General features: G+C 40.1%; 1 protein-coding gene across 1 annotated transcript; it reads right to left on the bottom strand.

The window, feature by feature from the left end:
- Nucleotides 1–1,752: 1,752 nt before the first annotated feature.
- Nucleotides 1,753–21,194, bottom strand: kug (FAT atypical cadherin kugelei). The gene is made up of 22 exons (XM_033383343.1): nucleotides 21,012–21,194; nucleotides 17,450–18,306; nucleotides 14,311–16,888; nucleotides 14,138–14,244; nucleotides 13,867–14,074; nucleotides 13,699–13,760; nucleotides 13,398–13,553; nucleotides 12,961–13,333; nucleotides 11,888–12,896; nucleotides 11,647–11,832; nucleotides 11,404–11,578; nucleotides 11,071–11,333; nucleotides 10,279–11,008; nucleotides 10,037–10,214; nucleotides 9,533–9,973; nucleotides 9,071–9,471; nucleotides 8,697–9,005; nucleotides 3,296–8,606; nucleotides 2,945–3,226; nucleotides 2,310–2,498; nucleotides 2,085–2,225; nucleotides 1,753–2,014 (listed from the first exon to the last, which is right to left on the bottom strand). The coding sequence occupies exons 2-22, from the start codon at nucleotides 18,269–18,271 to the stop codon at nucleotides 1,878–1,880; spliced, it is 14,058 nt and encodes a 4,685-aa protein (XP_033239234.1). The 5' UTR covers nucleotides 18,272–18,306; nucleotides 21,012–21,194; the 3' UTR covers nucleotides 1,753–1,877.
- Nucleotides 21,195–21,721: the final 527 nt, after the last annotated feature.

The raw sequence follows: 21,721 nt of genomic DNA, 5'->3' as shown, positions 1-21,721 counted from the left end.
ATTCAATAAAAATCAAGAATAACAATTATAATAATAGTTATTCGATAAAAATCAAGAATAACAATTATAATAATAATTATTCAATAAAAATCAAGAATAACAACGACCTGTTCGTGCGCGGTTCGTGCCATGGCCCGCCGGGATCAGAAAAATGCCCTTGATCCTTCGGTAAGGACTCCAACATCACAACTATACATATTTAGTTTTCTGGGCTATTTGTGGCCCGATCGAATCGTGAGACGGCTTCCTGTGATCGGAAAAATGTCCTTGATTTATTGGACTCCTTATCAAGGATTAAGGACATTTTCCCCAATCAACAATATTTAGTTTTATCCGTTATTTGTGAACCAATCGGGGCGTGACACGACTTTTTTAATCGGAATAGATTCCCCCATACAGGATACAGCAAGGATAGGTTTATTCATCATAACTTAACCTAGTATGAGTAAACAAAAAAGTGGAAAACATGTATATCCTTAAAACTAACAGCATCGAGATCTATGTATATAAAGTCTAGTAGTCCGCACAGTTCCTGCCTTGGTGGCCATGCCAAAGTCCTTGAGATAGTTGTCGATGACCAGGTCGAAAAATGACGATGGCTTGTTAAGTTCGGATCTTGCAAGGGGTGCGCTTTTGTCCTGCTGGGATGTCTGGCTGGGATAGGCCTCGGTCTGTCTCGAATACTCGTCGGTAATGCTTGGATAGCGCTCCGTCTGGCGGGGGGAAATCAGGTAGGACTCGGTTTGTAGCAAAGCGTAGGGTACATAGTCCTGTGTGAAGGAAGATATATTTTAAAATATGTATGTCCACCATTATATACTGATTCACTTACGCGTTTTGAAGCAAAGGCCCAACGTTTGATTCGGCGGCGTATGAATGGGTGTGGCTGACATATCCCATGGGCGTTAACCAATATTTCCACCGTCGCCAGGACGGTGGTTTCCACAGCAGACAGGAAACCACTTTGTCGACTCAGCGACACAGCTCAAGGAAGAGGGCCATTTCAAGGGGCCATTGCGTGCTGCTGGCGCGATGCACGTTATCGTGGATGCAGGTTTGAACCCGCAACCCGCGCCCGGTTCAAAAAAAAAAGCGCCCGGTTAACGCGCGACAGCCGATTTAAAGTGGGAAAATCACCGGAGCGGCGCAGGAAACGGAAAAGTGAAGGTTAAATGCTCAGGCCGCTTATCCAGGCAAATATATCATGAAATATGCTCTCAGAAGGAATAAACAATTCTTAATCTCTACTGGGAGCTGGGATCATCTTGATGACGCAGCGGTAGACGAGCGCCAGAGCCGAGGACTCTGGGATCTAATCTAGAAAGTTCGTTTCCGAAATATGCATGTGACTGCATGCTTTTCGAAAATAGCAAACTCTTTTGCAGTTAGTCAGTTAGCTTAGTCTAATGTCGTACGCCTATAATCGATGCGATAGTTTTTAAGTTTTTTAAAGCGCGTCACTGTAACATAATTTAGTTATATTAAAAAAATTAATATATAAATATAGAACGATCTGGTTTAAAGATTTATTTTATAGCTTTAAATAATATTATCTTGAAAGTATTCTTCATATAAGGATATCACTCTACACAGGAGCTGACGTTATTGGATCTATCGATCGTCCAGTTTGTTCTGGTCAGGAGAAAGGTCAGGCCCTAGCTGGTCTCGTCCATTGCTGGTACTGCTGGCTGCGACGTACTCCACCCATCACGTAGGTATAGAGGGCTGTGATTCTAATATTTAGTAAGCCCCTTCTGTTTATGCGTTTTTTATTGAAAATATATAACCAAAGTTTTCTTATAGAAAAAGTAGTATCTAAAGAATTAAATAATTTCTATAAAATGTAGTTCTTCTTATATTTATTCATAGAATGTAAATTATATTTTTGTTTGTTGTTGTGGTAAAAATTCTTCTTGATCGGAATCTTCAATTTCACAGAGTCGAACTGAAATATTGCTATTGGATCCAATTTCACCGACAGCGCATGGAAAAAGGTATACTTCCTCAGAGTTCTCTGTTATACATATTGGATAGTTTTAAATTAATTGATGACATTTAAAGGACTTATTTGCACTTAAACGTACCACTCATCGTTCTTTTGGTATCCTTTCTTTTTATTTCATTTCTTGAAATAAGCCCGTCGGTGACGGAGCTTTCCCCATCCGTTTCACTTGGAAAATGCATTGGGGGCAAATATGAATTGGGATGTCTTACATATGCATCGCCTGTCAATGAGAAAGAAGAATTTAGTTAAGTCACCTTATTTTGAAAGTATGTATTATGTATGTGAATAAGCAAAACAAAAATACCTGTATTTAATTTGTAGTCTTCATTCTCGATATTATTTAAAGAACTCAGTCTCGAAAGGGGCAGATTAGGTAATCTCGGCAACATATACGATTGAATGCAACTGTCCGCCTCAGAATCCAGATATTCAGATCCGATGTCCTCGTTTAAGGCAGCAATATCCCTGCTCGGATCAACATCTCCATCTTCTCCTATTCACCAAAGGAAGACAAAGATTTCAGTAAAATACAAAAATAGTAAAAGTCTAAAACATATGTATAGTATATGCGTGCTCAGATTTTGTTACTAGTAAAGTTCAAAATAATGTGAACATCACAAACAAAATAAAAATAGTCGAGATAATAGGTTACCCGGTACTCATGAATCTTTCGGATGTTTGAAACAACTTTTGAATTTGCCTATCTCTTACAGCTACTTCGATCCAGGGTCTCATGAAGATAAACAGACGGAAGGAAGGACGGACAGACAGACTTGACTATAGCGACTTGGCTGTTCATTCTGAGAAATAACACATTTGGCCATTATGTCAATTCAAACGTGAAAGAAATGTTTAAACTATTTTCATATTAAAACTATTTCTATTTCGTTTGGGATCTGGGCAATGCTTTTAGTACTATTTAATTATTATTATACTTACTATGGACGAAAAATGTCTTTTTGGACTTGGACTCGTTACTGTCATTACTGTGTACACTTGAAGAGTCAGCTATTTCTGCTCCTGGAACTTCAGTTATGTCTGGCAAGGGATTATGACTTTTGCGAACCCAGTCGGAACAGTCCCAATGGTATTGACCATTCGCGAGAGCAGAATAGTCAACGAAATTTGCACTTGAAGAATGGCACACGTTAGGCATTTCAACTTGGATTAGTTTGCTACTTGAAAATCGACTACCCGGTGATCCATAATCTCTTTTTAGTTCTAAAAAGGAAAAACATTTAATCAACATAAGAAATAAGAAGAATGACAATAAATCGTTCCGTTACTCACCATTGTTTAACTTATTCTCACTGAATGTTCTTAAATGCATTTGTTCGCACCATTCCTGCTTGTAGGCAATACTATCTACATCGGCGCCGTGACAAGAGTTGATGTTCACATGCTGCTTATTTCTGTTTACTTTTTGATATTCAAAGGGTATGCTTTCAAGTTCATCACCAGCAGAGCCGTAGCTCCGCAATATATCCAGATTATTTACGAATGTTGTGTTACTTAGGAAGAGGTTATCGTTTGCAGCTGATGTATAGCTGATTGGGCGTTGGTTTACCTCCAGATTACTTAATTTTATGTTTGCTTTGCAAAAATTATCCTTATCTACCATGGAGTTCAAATTCGCTTCCTTATACGATTGTTTGTTTTTGGCCTTTTCGGCATTGCGTCTTTTCTTTGAAGACGAACTCCTCCTCAATACCACACAGCATATGGCAATACTTATAACTACTAATACAATGGTTGCGCCAGATATAATGCCGCTGATGTGTTCGAGGGAAAAATTTTTCAGTTTCGTGGAAATTGAATTGGAATAGAGCGGATCCCCACAGCTGGCTCCTGTCAGGTACGAAGGACATATGCACCGAAAACTTCCGGCCTCATTGATACAAGTGGCTCCGTTTCCGCAAGGCTGATTCTCGCATTCATCGACATCGATTTCACAGCTTGGTCCTGTATAGCCACGGCACATGCAGTGCGGCACTCCATCACCTTCCTCACAAATCCCACCATTTTTGCAAGGATTTGGCGTGCAAAACTTTCCATATTCACATCTCTTCCCAGACAGGTGTATGGGACATGTGCAGGTATAGTTATTGGGTCCATGATATTCGCAGCGTCCGCCGAATAGGCAGGGACCCGAAGAGCAAGGATCTAAATCGATCTCACAATGTGTCCCGGTAAATCGTGATTGGCACGCGCATTCAAATTGCTCGCTTCCGAAATCTTTGCAAATTCCACTGTTCAAACATGGCTGAGCTCCACAAATGCCCAGATTTACGAGTACATTCGATGGATCGCATTTGAACTCTACGTTTGTGAATCTTTTCAATGCTGCAACTGTACTTCCACCGGAAATGTACAATGGCAGAGACTCCATGGCTATTTTAATGTTGGCCATACAACCAATAAATCCACGTTGAATATCCTCATAGCCAATAATTGATGGATGTGGTCGAACCTCAGCGCCGACAAAAATATCATTGGACTGAATGTTCAGTATGCCATTTACGCCCGGAGCACTGCCATGCGAGACATGTTTGTTGTCTATCACAAGCTTAGCACTGCTGAGCGTTCGCTCCAGGCTAATGACATGCCACTCTCCATCCGATATGTAAATGCTCGTTACGCTAATTACCCCCTCGCCGGAACCTAAATCGAACCGATATTGAACAGCACCATTTATGATTTCCAAGATATTGTAATCCACTTTGCCGCTGGCGTAGAGGAGGGTGCCACTTTGTTGCAATGTTCTGATTTGCAATGAGAATGAAAATTCGTTTTCCAAAGTAAATTTAGCCTTAATTTTATTTATCTTGTAGTGGGCATAGCTTTTGCCTCCAAAGGAAACGGCCGTGAATGAGCTCACATCGCAGGTTTCATTGTCACACTTTGAGGACTTTCTTTCGCAATATGTGCCCGAAAATCCCTTGGGGCAAACACATTGATACCCCACCATGGGTCCAGATGGCAGGCAAATCCTTTGTGGCGAGCACGGGTCTGAGGAACATGCATTCACCGTTTCATTGCAATACTTTCCGTCGAAGCCTGGCCTGCAAACGCATCTATTCACCTGACTAAACGAAGGAGCAGCAAAACTTATAACATCTGTATATGTGGTGGTAATGTTAGTCTTCAAAATGTTTAAAATCTGCTTGCAATCACCATGAACACAGGTGTTTTGTTTGCTCAAACAGGTCGATGGCAGTACTTCTTCGACCACCAGGTTCGTCTCATTTTCAATTTCTTTCTTTTTGGCAATTAGCGACTGACGAATTTCATCACTGGTAAAAAATTCATCAGAATCTGGCACAATTAGCTCCTTGCGTACAGCAATGACAACGTTCAAATTGTTCAAATTGGAATCTGCGGATCGAGCATGTCGTGTGCCGGCAGTATTCACTTTTTCCGATTGCAGCGTTATCAGAATGACATCTTTCTGGCGACAGCGCATTATATTTCGAATAGAACGCATAAAAGTCTTCCTGTGACTCAACAAGAAATCAGATGCTGATATTTTACTGAAACGTATTACCACCGATTGTTTTATCATGTCACTTGTCACTAGTTCGACATATACCTTCACAACAGCAAAAACATTGAATTTACCATCGGACACGGACACGTTCAGCTTATACAGACCAATATCTAGGTTTGATATAGCATATATTTCCCCCGATTTGTTTGAAATATTGAATAGCTTGGAGCTCTTGTACGTGTCTTCAATGCCAGCCATTATATTATAATTTAGCTCATCGTACTTATCCTGATCGGAGGCGTGAACTCTTCCAATAAATGCACCAGAGAAATCATCTTCAAACGAATTTATGGTAATCTCCAAAGGTGTGACGATGGGCGGGTATTGGCTTTCCTGGATTATTTTCACCGTCACCCAAGTATCGGAATAAAGTGGAGGTGTGCCATTATCAAATACACGAACTTGTATGCGAAATTCATCTTGCAAATTATGATTGAATCGTGCAGCAGTGCTCAGTGAACCATCTTGCTCCAGTCGAAACAGCCCGCCCTCGTTGCCCGAGCGTATGTCGAATGTGTATGGTGTACTATTGGGTGACTCATCTGCGTCTGATATTTTGAAAGATAGAAATATGTATCCCAAGGGTCGGTTCTCTTGCAGCATAACACTATAGTTGGCATTGGCGAAAAGAGGTGCATTGTCATTTGTGTCGAGTATAATTATATTGACCTGCACACTGCTGCAGCGCTGTGGAATTCCTTGATCGCAGGCTTGAATCTCTAAATTATAGCTTGCAATAGTTTCTCGATCTAGTGGCCGCGACACGCTTATGGTGCCATTCCGTTTATGTATAGCGAATTGACCAATCTGGTCGCCCTTTTCGATATTATAGTTTATAAGCCCATTTACATTCGAATCCTCGTCTGTGGCCTTGACATCTAGTATTGGAGTGCCCACTAACGTGTCCTCGTATGCATTGATGCGATACATGTTTTGCAGGAACTTTGGGCTGTTGTCGTTAATGTCCACAATCGATATATTGACATAGGCTGTATTGCTCAGAGGCGGAGTGCCACCATCAATTGCCTGAATGGTGAGAAAGTAGAACTTTGACATCTCATAGTCCAATGTGGCGTTGAGCGACAGCACGCCCGTGGCTGCATCGATTTTAAATTTGATCTGTTCGTTGCCACTCATTATATAGTAGTGTATATCCGCATTTACACCGATGTCCTTGGACGCGGCATGCACCTGACACACTTCCAGCCCATGGGTGGCATTTTCAAACACTTTGCACGAATATTGTCGCAGGCTAAACTCTGGCGGATTGTCATTGATGTCTAGTATATTCACAACCACACTCGCAATGGAATATAATTTTGGCACTCCGCAATCCTCGGCCTTGACAGTTATATTAAATAAGGAAATAGTTTCACGATCCAGACTTTTAGCCAACCTTATTATGCCTGTTGATTTTGAAATTTTAAAATAATCACTATTCTCGCCCATTAAGGAATACTTGATTTGTCTGTTGATACCAAAGTCCTTGTCCATGGCATGCACCTTCGTGATCAGAGTCTGGAGCTGGGCATCCTCCGAAATGCTCACTGTGTACTGGGCCATCGAAAATATGGGCGTGTTGTCATTGATATCATTGACTATTATTATTATTTCAGAAAAACACTCAGTTGTCAAGTCTTTGCCATCTTGAACGTGTGCGACCAATTTGTACTTTGGATAAGTTTCTCGATCTAGTTGGGCTGCCACCTTCAGTACGCCACTTTCCTTGCCAATCGTAAAGTCATCTGCACCCTTGCCGGACAAGTAGAAGCGCAATTTGAAATTGCTTTGCAGGTCATAATCAACCGCTTTGACTTCAGCCAAGGTGGTGCCGACAGGAGCCGATTCATTGGTGACGATGTGGTATCGAGGCTTCAGACAGTACGGTGTATTATCATTTACATCTTTTACATCTACTTCAACATGGGCTTTGGCAGTGAATTTTCCATCAGTCGCTATCAGGCTTAGATTATAAAATGCAATTTGTTCTCGGTCCAATGATTTCGCAATGAATAGCTCTCCGGTTTTACCAATCTGGAATTGGGATTGTTTATCTCCAGAAATGATAAAAAAGTCCATGTCTTGCTTCTCGATATCGGGATCCAGCAGAAGCAGGTTAATTAACACGGTTCCAGGCAAGGCATTTTCATAAACAGAAATTCTATCGATGGGCAATTTAAATGTTGGTGCATTGTCGTTATAGTCGACTATTTTGATGGTTACCGGCACTTTTGCATCATGCTTTGGATGGCCGTTGTCTGAAGCAATTACTTTGAAATTGAATTCAGACTGCACTTCTCTGTCCAGGGATGTCAACAGAGTTATCCAGCCAGTGTAGATGTCGATGTCGAAAATGTTTTGTATGCTATCCAAATCATTCTCCAGATAGTATCGTATGTCCCCGTTTGGCCCAGTATCCGCGTCCGTGGCCGTAATTTTCACCAACGAAATGACCCTATCACTATTCTCCGGCACACTTACACTGTAGAACGTGTTATCAAACTTTGGATAGTTATCATTCTCATCTCTTACGTGGATTACAATGCTGGAATAGGCAAACAAAGCCGGTACGGTGGCTGTTTCGGCCACCACAATCAAGTGATGCGACTCTTGCTGCTCTCTGTCTAGGGTTTGCTGGAGAATAAGTTCTCCGCTATCGGATATTATGAAATGGCCTTGTTCCTCCAAAATTGTAAATTTAAATGTGAAATTTCCCATGATGTGCAATTTTGTGAGCACCGTTCCTGGCGGCGTTGATTCAATTATTTTCAGAAGAACAGAGGCTTTCTCAAATGTGGGAATTGTCACATCTGTGTCAATGATCTCGACAGACACTGGCACATCCGTATGAAATTGAGGTTCTCCACTATCGTGGGCACGGACAAAAAATTGATAGAGTCCTGTTTCATAGAATCCTACATTGGGATTGAGTCTGATGTTGCCATTTTTCTCGTTTATTTCCAGGGTATCTTTTAGTTTTTTATCGATGGAATTCTGTACAATTCGATAATTGATTGCACCATTTTCGGAAATATCGTTGTCTTTTGCTCTGACCTGAAATAAAACCTAAATTAAATAATTCCGAACAATAAATGAACACCCCTCTGACCGCAGTCCAAATATAATTTATAGATTTAAACTTACGGTTAGGATTGTTTTGTTGGGCTTCGATGATGAGCTGATAACCATTTTATATTCTTTTAATGGAAAGTATGGAGCATTATCGTTGGCATCATGAATCAAGACCTTAAGTGATGCAAATCCGAATTTTCCGCCGCCATCAGACACTTTTAAAAGTACCACATACTCATCCCGCTTTTCACGATCAAACGTTACTTTGGACGTTATTAGTCCCGTATTGCGATCCATAATAAAGTACTTTTTCATTTCCTCCGAATCAATTTCATAGTACAGATTCGAATACGGTCCAAAATCCCTATCGGTCGCTTTTACCTAACAAAAAAAAGCACGAAATTAGGTTTAGAATACAACGAATCTAAATATATGTATGTGCTTACCGTTATAATATTATGGCCATGCAACAAATTTTCGGGAATTTGTGCCTCATAGATACTTTGCTCAAACTGTGGACTGTGCATATTTTCGGGTAGTAATGAAATTTTTAAGCGCGCGTACACTGTGTGTACGCCATCCGAAACGGATATGTTCAAAACTGTATTACTTTTATCAGTGAAATTTAACATATTTTGCAGGGATATAACACCGGATCGTTTATCAATATCATAAGTTTGCAGTTCATTGCCATTGACGATTTTGTATTCCAGCAAATCAGTATCGCAAATATCTTTATCGTATGCTTTTGGCAGTGCAACAAACTGTCCGCGTACAGCTGCCACCGATAGTTTGATGAAGTACGACGGTTCGACAAAGCTGGGAGGATTGTCATTTAAGTCTTTTACTGCAAGCACAGAATATACAAGTAAGTATAAATTCAATATTTTATGTACCAATCAAATTACCTGTAATAAATATATTTGATCTCGAACTTAATGGTGGTGAACCGTGATCTCGTACACTCACAATAATGTGATGGTATTTTATTAGCTCATAGTCTAATGGAGTTTTCAAATATAAATGCCCATCTGCGATGTCGATATAGAATAATTCGGAATTGTTTTGACCATTAATGGACTCGATGAAATACGAAAGCTTAGCATTTGCTCCCGAGTCCGCATCAGTTGCGTTTATTTTAATGATTTGGGTGCCAAAGGACGTGTTCTCTGGTATGGTGATGTTGTAGATATCACTTTCAATCTCTGGATAGCAATCATTCACATCAACAATTGCCACAGACAAGACTACCTCAGCATAGATGCCAGAAAGACTATCAGTCGCTCGGATTGTGACGTCGTGGCTATTTTGTTTTTCATAATCAAGTTCATTGACCACAAAAATTGATCCTACAAGAATAGATATTTGTCAAGCAATCAAGCGTGTTGGTTTTTATATTCATATTGTATTACCTGTGTTGTAATCAATTTCAAAAGATTGGCTCTCCGACGATATGGTGTAGATGAGTTTTCTTCCCAAGGGACTCTCGGCCTCAATTGACACAAACAATACTGAATACATTTCAACGTCTTCCTTGACACTCACTGAGTAAAACTGTTTTTCAAAAATGGGCATCGATCGGTCTATCACCTATGTTATCAAAGAGGATTTTGAATGTAACTTTTTCGTTTGTTAAAGATAATAGTAGATTTACCTTCACTTGAATCGGGGCTTCGCACGAACATGGAGTTATGGCCCCATCATATGCCGCCACAGTCAACTCGTAATTTCGATTGTGACCTTCCACATGTTGCTTCAAGGACAAGTCCCCGCTTTTACGATCTAATTTGAACAATTCGCCATTTCCCTTCTTCAGTTCATATCGAACCTCACCGTTCTCGGCACTGTCTAGATCAACGGCTTTCACTTTCATGATAATGGTGCCTTTGGGATCGTCTATTGAGACAGTGGCATAGTAGGGCATATTCACAAACAATGGACAATTATCGTTTACATCCAAGACGGATATATAAACTGAAGTGACTGCCCGCCGCACATTCGAATTGAGTCCGTCAAACAATATAGACTTTGCTTCAACAAATAGTTTGTACATATCAAGGACTTCACGATCAAAGATCACTCCAGTTGTCTTTAAGGCTCCAGAACTTATTCCGATATCAAACATTTTCGTTGGATTCAATATGCGGTATTCAACATTCTCGTTCAATGTGTTCCCAACGACATTCACCAATCCGATGGTGCCCACCTTTGTGTTATTTTCAAAAGCCGAAAACCTATAGCTATCCCTTTTGAACAAAAAATTTGAATCAACTGTGGATACCACCTTAATTTTGACGATTAAAATTGCCGAGTATATGCCATCGGAGGCACGAACGTGCAAATTATAATCCTGATAATTGTCATTGTTTAAAATTTCGAAATTTCTGAAAAATCGAACAAATATATTGCAATAAAATGACTAGATTTAGGACATATTAAGACTTACCTTGTGGTTACAACGCCCGTGTATTTATCTATTTGAAAGCATTCGTCGGTGTTTCCATCCACAATGTCAAAACGTAGGCTATCGTTGTCCGCATCGTAGGCTTTGATTTGAGTAACGAAAACGGTCTCAAACGTTGGCAGGAATAGTGTTACGTTCAGTTCCCTTTCATTAAATACGGGTGGGCAATCGTTTACATTGATCACCTGTATTTTCACATGTGCTTTTGTATTGGAATGCAGTTTTGGTTTACCCATATCACTGACCTACAAAACAAAAAAGATTTCATCCTAAATATACACATGTCCTAAAAATATTTATTTTTAATTTCTATACCGTGACATCGAAGAAATATTCCGAGTCCGTTTCGTAGTCCAATGGTCGTAAGAGTTCAATAGCGCCGGTTGTTGAATCAATTTTGAAAAACTGTTTGGCAAAATCGTCATTTATGTGATATTCAAACATTCCATTGATACCAACATCAGCGTCTGCCACTTGCAATGTTAAATGACTGAAAGAAAAGGAAAAAACGTTACTTGGTATAAAATATATTCATTATACTGAAAGACAAAGACTCACTGGTTAGCAGAATCGTGTAATTTTAGTACGTATGATCCAATTTCAGCGGATTCAGACAGAACACCAACATATTCAGTTTGAAGGAAGTGAGGAACATTATCGTTAGCGTCTAAGATATGTATTATTATATTTTGGCATGCTGATTCGGCTGCCATGTTGGTTCCCTTAATCGTAAGATTGAAAACCCTGAAAGAATACAGAATGAGAAATGGATATACCTCAAATTTGTACGCTGTCTTACTTGTTTATTTCATAGTCGATATTGTTGTTAATAACAATAACTCCCGTTGATGGATTGATGCGAAAGCTTTCGTTGATATTGCCAGAGATAATATTAAAAAAAATGGATGACGATGAGCGAGCTGTGACCTGAGATATAAACGAACCAATACTCAAGTTTTCAAAGATTTCTATTGCCAAATTGTTGGCCGAGAACTTTGGCGGATCATTCTCGGACATTGTAACGATTATATGGACAGGTATCTGCGAGGATAAGGGCGGCTTGCCCAGATCTACAGCCTTCACTTGGAGCATGTACTCTTGAATCTTGTTTATGTTCAAGCTGTCGGCCAACGTTATGATGCCAAAGGTTGAGTCAATTTCAAAAACACTCCCCACATTCCCTGTTATAATCGAGTACTGAATCTCCGCATTGTGGCCACTATCTCGGTCTATGGCCCTCACTTCGGCCAGTTTGGAACCAATCGCTGCACTCTCGGGCACTTTACTTTGAATTATTTTCGCCGTGAATTCCGGATGATGATCATTATGATCGTGAACATTGACAATTATCTTGGCATAGTTTCTTTTTCCCGGTGCTCCTTGATCTTTAACGAACACGATAAGTATGTGTTGGGCAGTTTTTTCGAAATCCAGTCTCTGGGCAACGATAACATTTCCACTTATGGAGTCTATGCGAAACAAGGCCAGGGATGACGGATCCTGAGTGGCATGCAGGTGATAAAATAGTTTCTTGTCTTCATCCCTGTCGGTGGCGTGCAGCTGCATTATAACTGATTCTTCTTCGATATTCTCAGATATATTCACATGATACACATCCTTAGCAAACTGTGGCGTGTTGTCATTTGTGTCGATCACTTGAATCATAATGCTGGTATATGTGACAAATGTGCCATCAGTCACACTTATATTCAGATTGTAAGACGTTTCCGTTTCGTAGTCCAGATATTTCGCCAACAATATATTGCCATTGTCCTGCCCAATATGAAATGTGTTTGCTTCATTTCCACCTATAAAAACAGATAATAGGATTTATATAAGATTTTACAGAGACTTTTATCTACTGGCACTTACTCGAAATGTTAAACCACAATTGGTCGTTATCATCATCGACCGCTAGAATTTGAGTGACCAAAAAACCAGGCTTGTCGTTTTCGGTCAATTCAACAACATTGTCAGTCGATTTTCTTAACACCAAAGGAGCACTTTGCGAATTGGGATTAACAGGGATTACGACTATATTAACTCGAGCAGTTTGACTTCGTTTGGGAATCCCATTGTCCTCGGCTTTAATGTGAATCTCAAACTCCATATCAGGTTCTAAGGCTTTCGCTATATATATGTGGCCTCTTGAGCCATCAATCCGAAACTTGTTCTTTCCCTTTCCCGATTTGATAGTATATGTTACTCGTCCATTTTCCCCCTCATCGCTGTCTATAGCATGAACCTATAAGAGAACCATCATAAGCATAAAGAGAAATATTTTGCTAGCAAAAAAAAGGAAGATTTACCTGGAATATTGATTCGTTGACAATAGTAGTAGATGGAACCTGCACTTTGTAAACCCGCTGGTCAAACTCGGGGCTGTTATCATTTATATCTAAGACTGATATCACAATTCGCGAAGTGGAAGACAACATTGGAGATCCATTATCTGATATAGCAACCTACAAAACAAATGTACATGAAATAAAATGGCACAATGGATTAAGTAAAAAAAATAAAGATATTAGCAAGTAAATCTACATATGTCAGTAGCCTCAAGTATTTATAAATTTCAACATTTTGCAAGAGCTAGTGAAAAGAGCATACCTCCAAAATATGTTCTGCTTGGTTTTCCCGATCCAGTTTGCGTTCAGTAGTTTTAATAGCACCTACAAGTACAAAGAGCAATACATATTACATAATAAATGTGACAATTTATAATTGGATTTAATAGGGTTTTGAAGGATGTGGTTTTACGGCGATGATAATCTTTACCTGTTATGGAATCTATTTTAAAATATCCCACTAGATTTCCAGACACAATATTATAGGTTATAAATTGAGTTGGATCTCTGTCGGGATCCACGGCATTTAGTGTAATTATATCATGATTTTCCGGACTCCCCTCTGTGACATTCACATAGTACACTGGCTTGTCCGTCAGCGGTATGTTGTCGTTTTCGTTCTCCACTTCGATGTAAACCTAACAAATAATAAAGCACTTGATTAGCCAATTATTGTGCAGTTTGTTGATGGCATTGCTCACCTCAACGCAATTGCTGAGGGGAACTATGGCGCTGTCCTGTGCGCACAGTGTCAGCCAGTAAAAGTTTTTTGTTTCTGCATCGAGCTGCGATAAGGAACTAATTGAACCTGAAATATTGATTGAATAGTTAGAATTGGATCGATGGGAATGTTCAATAGCTTTTGTATTAGGACCTTGATGGTTGACGGAAAATATCCCAAGTCCATCTCCTCCTGTGATGGAATACGTTATTTTGGAGTTCAGGTCAATCGTGTCCACATCCCGGGCTGTTATATTCAATACGAACGTGCCTTTTGGGCTGTTTTCTTTGATTTTTCCCTCATACACGAAGTCATCGAATTCGGGAGCAAATCGATTCTCGTTGACATCAATAATTTCAATAAGTATGGGCATATCCGATGTCAAAGACGGAAACCCACCATCGATGGCGCTCACAGTGAGGTGGTGCACCTGTCGGTTCTCATAATCCAAATACCCTTGCGTTCGTATGGCCCCTGTATGTTTGTCGATTTTAAACAATTTCTCATCCATCGTGTCCTCTTTGAGAGAGAATAGAATATCCGCATTGGGTCCAATATCCTTGTCAATGGCTTCGATGACGGCCACGACAGTGCCACGGGGCAGATCCTCGCGCACTTTGAATATATATTCCTGAACTCCAAACACAGGGGCATTGTCGTTTACGTCATCCACTACGATATAGACAAGAGCCTCTGACGATAGGACTGGATTCCCCCCATCCTTGGCAGTTATGTGTAGGGCATAGTTATCCTGTTTTTCCCGATCCAATGGTATATTGAGAAGAATGCATCCAGTGGTCTTGTTGACAATAAAATCATTGCATTCAATAGACAACTCATACGTAATTTCCGCATTTATTCCTGCGTCTGCATCGGTGGCATGTATGCAATGCACAACGGTCCCAATTCTCGCATTTTCCGTAAGTCGGAACGTGGCTAATGCCTTCTGTATTACAGGTCGATTGTCGTTGACATCAATAATTGCAATTGGCAGCATTTTGGAATGTGATTTGGTGGGATTACCCAGATCATAGACGGTTATATTCAGATTGTACTCATGCTGACGCTCTCTGTCTAAATATCCAATGATCTGGAGCTCTCCACGATCGGGATCAATACGAAACACCGAATCGTAGTCGCCATCGGAAATGGCAAAGACAAGCTTTCCATTATAGCCCAAGTCCCGGTCTTTAGCCTCTATCCAGGCCACCGTTTCGCCCAGTTGAACACTCTCGTTGATGGACAACTCCGATGGGAAGTTGACAAACTCAGGTTTGTGTATATTTTCACCATACCGACTGGGTGTTAAAGCTATATCACTGAGCACCGACGGTGAGATACTTTGGATATTGTTCTTCTCCGACAATGCCAGAGTTTCCGCCAGCCTTCGGGCCACTCCTGTCTCGCGGCACTCAAACGAACCATATCCGGTCAGTACATTGGGATCATCGTTCAGTTCGTCGGGTATTATGTGTATATTGAGAATTAGATCATCTGAAACATGCGTCCCGTCTGTGGCAGATAGTTTCATCAGACGATTGTTTATTGATATTTTGATTAAATCACAGACAATGGACAGGGTACCGCTGGTGGGATCTAAGCTAAAGCATCCATCCTCATTCCCATCAGTCAGACGGTACGATATAATGTCGCCAGCATCAAAATCAATGGCCGAAACAACAAAGATTTCAGTCCCAATTGGTGCTGATTTCGAGACTTTCCCAAAGCAGTTGACCCGTTCGAATTGTGGTCGATTATCATTAATATCCTTCACCACAATGGATAGTTTGATTTCAGTCTGTCTTCTATAGGGTAGTCCCCAGTCCGAAGCTCGTATAATCAGTTCATAGTTTCTCTTCATCGTCTCGAAATCAATCAGAGATGTTGTCCGCACCACACCGCTAAAGTGATCGATCTCAAATGGCACGGTATTGAGGTTAGCAATGCTATACGAAATGTACGAGTTTTCACCTGAATCCTTGTCCTTGGCTGTGAGTTTTGCTACGAACGAGCCAGCTAGATTGTTCTCATTAATGCTGATAATTCTATTCATTTCCTCAAAGATTGGATCGTTGTCATTCATGTCCTGTACGTTTATCTTCACCTTAGCGGACGATTGTGTCCTCGAGCCAATATTTGCCTGATCAATGGCCGAAACCGTCAGCGTATAGAAAGTCTTCTTCTCAGCATCCAGCTGCTTGGCCGTGTACAGCATTCCGGAATCGGGATTAATGCGAAACTCATCGCCTTCATTGCCGCCAACGATTTCCAAATAAACCAACGAGTTTTTGCCCAGCTCTGGATCGCTCACTTTCAGCCTAATCACTGGCATGTTGATGGGCGCCGTTTCGGGAATCGACACCTCGTAGACCTCTTGTGTGAATATGGGCATATTCTTGCGTTCTGGTTTTATCAGTATAGGAACTGATTTATATGAAAATCTACGCGGCGTACCCAAATCCTCGGCTCTAAGTGTTAGATTGTAAATGAAATCTTGTTCCTTTAGGTGTGCAAACTGATTGAACTCAATGTAGTATTCGTCTTTGGCCTCTGCAGATCTTAGAATAAATGTGCCATCCGGATTGCCGTCGAGAATCTCCAATCGCCCAATATTACCATTCACTCCTATATCCTTATCGTTTACTTTAACGATTCCGTAAATTAATGGATTCGAAGTTGGTGTCACACTTGAGAAGGTTTTCGCGTAGATTTCCGGCGCATAAAAGTTCACCTTTAAATGTGCAGAAAAAACATTTAAATTAAATTTTATACGGATTTGTTATGCGGTTAAAAACTGTTTTTCCCCTAACATTATCGTTAAGAATTTAACAAAGCTTTATTTGAAATCTGCAGAGACATAATCCTTCTATAATACTGCCTGTAAAATATGTTATGAATATGGCGTACATTTTCTGTATCATGCTATCGACTGGTGTCTGGTGGACCAAATGCATTCTTCGGACCGAAAAGTGAGTATTTTTTGCGCCCCACCAAAGAGTAGGCAGCCGCGAGCCGAGGCCGGAGGTCAGAGACGAGGCATAGTTTGAAGAGTGAATTGAAACCCCGCACGAGCCCTCTGTCTTCCCCGCCATAGAACAGCGGTTTGGTGCCTCACTTTGATGCAACACTTTGGTAGTGGTACAGTCTTTAATTAAGTGCAATAACGCATCCCTAGTGTAAACAGAGTATAAAAGTCCCCTCCACTTGATTTCTGAAACTATTTAAATACTAGAAGAGTGTAGCTTTAAGAGTGTAAGTTTCATTTTAGTAGTCATAATGTGATTTTAGTTACCTGCTTCACTGAAATGGTAACTCGGGCTTTGCTTGCTTGATGGTGCTGATGACTTATCAAAGATCCCCGATCATGGGCCAGGACAGTGAGCTCAAAGTGTGAGTTTTCCGCATAGTGGAGCTGCTGCAGTACTGTGATATCCCCGGTAGTTGGGTGTATGGCAAAGTATTCACTATCCATCAAGAGACTGTAGTAGATTTCCCCATTGACCCCGAGATCGGCATCGTCTGCACTGACTTTTAGGATACTTTGATACTTTGGGGTATCTTCGGGAACAACCACATTGTACTCTGTGGGATAGAACAGCGGACTCAAGTCGTTTCGATCGAGTACTTTGATGTGAATGCTGGTTTCCGTTTCATAGCTCGATGTGTTCGTATCGTTTAATGTTACATGGGCTTTGACTTTGACCAAGTATTCGTCAGTTTTCTCTCTGTTGAGCACAACATTATTTGTGCGCGTCCGAATGGCCAGGAAGGCAAAGTTTCCAACTAGTTTCTCTTCAACCTTGAATAGCTTTTCCTTATCGCCACTTATTATCCTATATTTAACATCTGCGTTCAGACCCACATTGAGGCCAGCCAGCTTCTCATGCAACTGTCCCTTAGCATACGTCTTGCCAAGGCTGTTCTCTGGTATCGTAACATTGTAGACATTGTGGCTGAACCGATGTCTAGTCTCCGATTGGGGCTGCGGATTATAGTCGTCATTTTTACTTTGTACAGCTGGGATTATTATCCATAGACCACACGAAAGTAAAACCCAATGAAATATAGTGAAGGCTTTTCTTTTTACAGGCGTTCCATCTTTTTTAATCTTCATAGTAATCTTTGACTCTTTTTATTTCACATAATATCCTAGAAAAAACAAAGGAAAAAACGTAAATCAATAAATTTACTTAAAACAAAAACAAAAACAAAAACAAATCTGATTTTAAGTTAAGTCAAGCTAAAGTTAAATGGTGTTCTTAGAGGTGTAATTTTTAGTTGCAGATGCAACGAATAAATCTTATAACTAAGCTCTCGTACGTTCGGTGTATGTTATGGATTAAAAATAGGATTGTAGGTAGATTTGACTACCCATCAAGTGTAATTCATTTGTATATTATAAAATTATCTATACACGAGTAGTACTTATAATCTAGTTGTATAGTTATAGTTATATGTACACGGCCATGACTAGGTCGACAAACGTATCTATACATAAGATCGAGGAATATTCAGTCACTGTTTAGATACTTTTGGTACACCAATTAAATGCTTTTCTAAATAAAACCCTATACGTCATACATAGAATTACATATATGTGCAGCTTTATATATTTTTTGAATTAGATAATTTAAAACGAGGGGGAACGTTGTGAGTTGCTGCGGACACCGCAACTCTACGGTTATACCCGATACTAAGTCAGTATGGCTCTCCTCTGGCAGACGCCGCTAATATTAAACGACACGACAAAGAGTGCGTGCGAGAGAGACAGAAAATCAGTCTGAGCTACGCGCTGCGTAGCCACTGCAAATTGATCTGATCTGATTGATCTGATCCAGATTCACCAATCTGATAGATATGGTCATTATCTATGATTCTGCGTTTTTAGTTTTCTCAAATTTGCAATATTGTGGATGCAACAGATTTTCGTCCTTTGTGGGGGCGGAAGGGGGTGGGACAAAATTTTGAGATATACGTTTTATAGTGACATCTTAAAGGAGTGTGTGTACCAAATTTGGTTACTCTAGCCTTAATAGTCTCTGAGATTTGTGGTTGCCTCAGATTTTCGTCCTTTGCGGGGGCGGAAGGGGGTGTGGCGAAATTTGGACAGGAAACGGTCAAGGTCCGATATCACAGGAGTGTGGATACCAAATTTGGTTGCTCTGGCTTTTATAGGTTCTGAGATCCTTGAACTCATATTTTGCAATTGGCAAAACCGACCATGAAACCTGTGTGTTAGAGTGAGACAGAGCGAGAAAGAGTGATATTGTTTTCGTGATTCTGGCTGTAATAATTATACGATCTGGTTCAGATTTTGCACTCTAGAAGATATAGTAAACTTCTACGATTCTGCGTTTTTAGTTTTCTCGTATCGTCGAAATTGTGGATGCCACAGATTTTCGCCCTTTGTGGGGGCGGAAGTGGGCGGGGCAAAGTTTTGAAATATTTTTGGAGCAGTGACATATCACAGAAGTCTGGATCCAAAACATCGTTGCTCTAGCTCTTATAGTCTTTGAGCATTAGGCGCTGAAGGGGACGGACAGACGGACGGACGGACAGACGGACAGACGGACAGACAGACATGGCTCAATCGACTCGGCTATTGATGCTGATCAAGAATATATATACTTTATGGGGTCGGAAACGATTCCTTCTGGACGTTACACACATCCACTTTTACCACAAATCTAATATACCCCAATACTCATTTTGAGTATCGGGTATAAAAACTGATGTGTAAAATAAACGTGAAAGTAGCCTTCAAACTAAAAATTTGTATATGTGCACTTTCCGTTTCTCCTAATTTCATAGAAATATTAAATATTTTTATTATTAGCTAGCTCCAGTTCTTCAAAACTTTGGCAAAGAGGATGCCACAGAGGTATTGCAGGTATTTTTCTGCCTTTATAGAAGCTTTGGGTACACCGTAGACAGATGCATTGTCCTGTTGGAAAATCCACTCACCGCCACACAACTTGCTTCTTACTATTAACTCAGTGTCAATAATACCAACATATGCACATATGTATGTACATTTCTTCATTCATTCTCTCAATCCAGAGGGACGAACGGCGAAGCCTTAACAATATGCGCACATATAGTGCTATTATTTTGTGGAATCAGAGGTGACTCAATCTCTTGAAACATATGTACATACATATGTCTGTATACAATAATCTGCAAGGGTAGACCTTTCTAAGGCAGCACAAACTTTATTCCAGAGCAGAGCAGAGCAGAAGGGGTTCTCAACACCATCAAATTTATTGTACGCATTCGAAACGATTCGCTGTTTTATGTATACAAAACCTCTCGATGCAACTAATGTATCGTTGAGTGGGTCTTTCGGGGGAAATGCCGACTTAAGCATAATTACTTGTTGTTGGTGAGAAATATAGAGTATGGGGCCGATGCCGATCCTCTGCGTGTTGGTGTATTGAACGCCTTCACGGAATACTATGCTGAAAGCCACTGTACGAGTATGGTATTTACATACCTACATAATATGTACACATGCAGTTTGTTCAGTTAACATGTGGTTTTCTTTCACAATTCACAATAAAAAAAATTTAAAAAACTAACAAGCTATTGAAAAACACCCACAGAATTTGTATGGCTATTTTTTTGTATAAATAGTATGCATTTTTATGTTTAAACTATCCCAAAGACTAGTTTAGACGTATGTACGCATGTATTTACATATGCATGCACACAGATGTATGTACATACGTGTGTATGTATGTATCTCACATTACATTGCTTGAACTCAATCTTTGGAAAAAACTCAGCAAGTGGTTTTTGTGTATGAATGTTTTAATAACTTCACTTAATTCGGGGTTAAATGCAATCACACGCACTTATGGGTAGTTTTAATTCAACGATCGCTGCATTTATAGGCACACTAACAGGTATTTCACTCTGAATTTCATCCAATCTTTTATTTTATGAACATACACACATATGAGCATGTATGCAGTTAACTACGATGCGCAGCTGTTCGTGCTTGTGCAAGCCACTCACGCAGTTCGTTTGATATATCGATAGTTGCACGAAATGACAGTTGTATTGTATTCGAACAACAAATTTTGATTATATATATTCGTAATTGATTCCGCCGCCTATTCTGCACTGTAGTAACACACATACAAAAAAATATCTCAACAAATTTTAATTATATATATTCGTAATTGATTCCACCGCCTATTCTGCACTTTAGCCTTCCTCGAGCCTTGCTGGTACCACATTAAGAATCTGGTCACTGCAGATTCATCGTCCTGCGACCACTCAATTGGCTCAAACAGCAAAAAAAAAAATATGTATATCTTTGATTTTGACCAATTTGACCGATTAATTGTGTTTAAGTTTTGTAGCTGCAGTCGTATATGACGAAGTTAGGTTGGTCACTGGATTAGTTGTACATGATTAATTGTTTGTTTACTTCTGATTCATATAAAACGTTCAGTGTGACCAGACTGCACACATACCATTTTTAAAATAACCGCAACGCTGCAATGGGCTCGTTTCTTTCCTTATATCTTGAGAAAATAAGCTACTGAACAATAATTGT

Source organism: Drosophila pseudoobscura, chromosome X, assembly GCF_009870125.1.
Source record: "Drosophila pseudoobscura strain MV-25-SWS-2005 chromosome X, UCI_Dpse_MV25, whole genome shotgun sequence".
Lineage (NCBI taxonomy): Eukaryota > Metazoa > Arthropoda > Insecta > Diptera > Drosophilidae > Drosophila > Drosophila pseudoobscura.
The sequence above is the reverse complement of the archived record's forward strand: the minus strand, read 5'-3'. Positions and strand labels throughout refer to the sequence as shown.

Coding starts and splice junctions, on each gene's coding strand:
- kug (XM_033383343.1), bottom strand. CDS start 18,271: ATGAAGATTAAAAAAGATGGAACGCCTGTAAAAAGAAAAGCCTTCACT. Junction 9,006..9,070: donor ATGGCCATAATATTATAACG/GTAAGCACATAC, acceptor TTTTTTTGTTAG/GTAAAAGCGACCGATAGGGA. Junction 2,015..2,084: donor TACCAAAAGAACGATGAGTG/GTACGTTTAAGT, acceptor TATGTATAACAG/AGAACTCTGAGGAAGTATAC.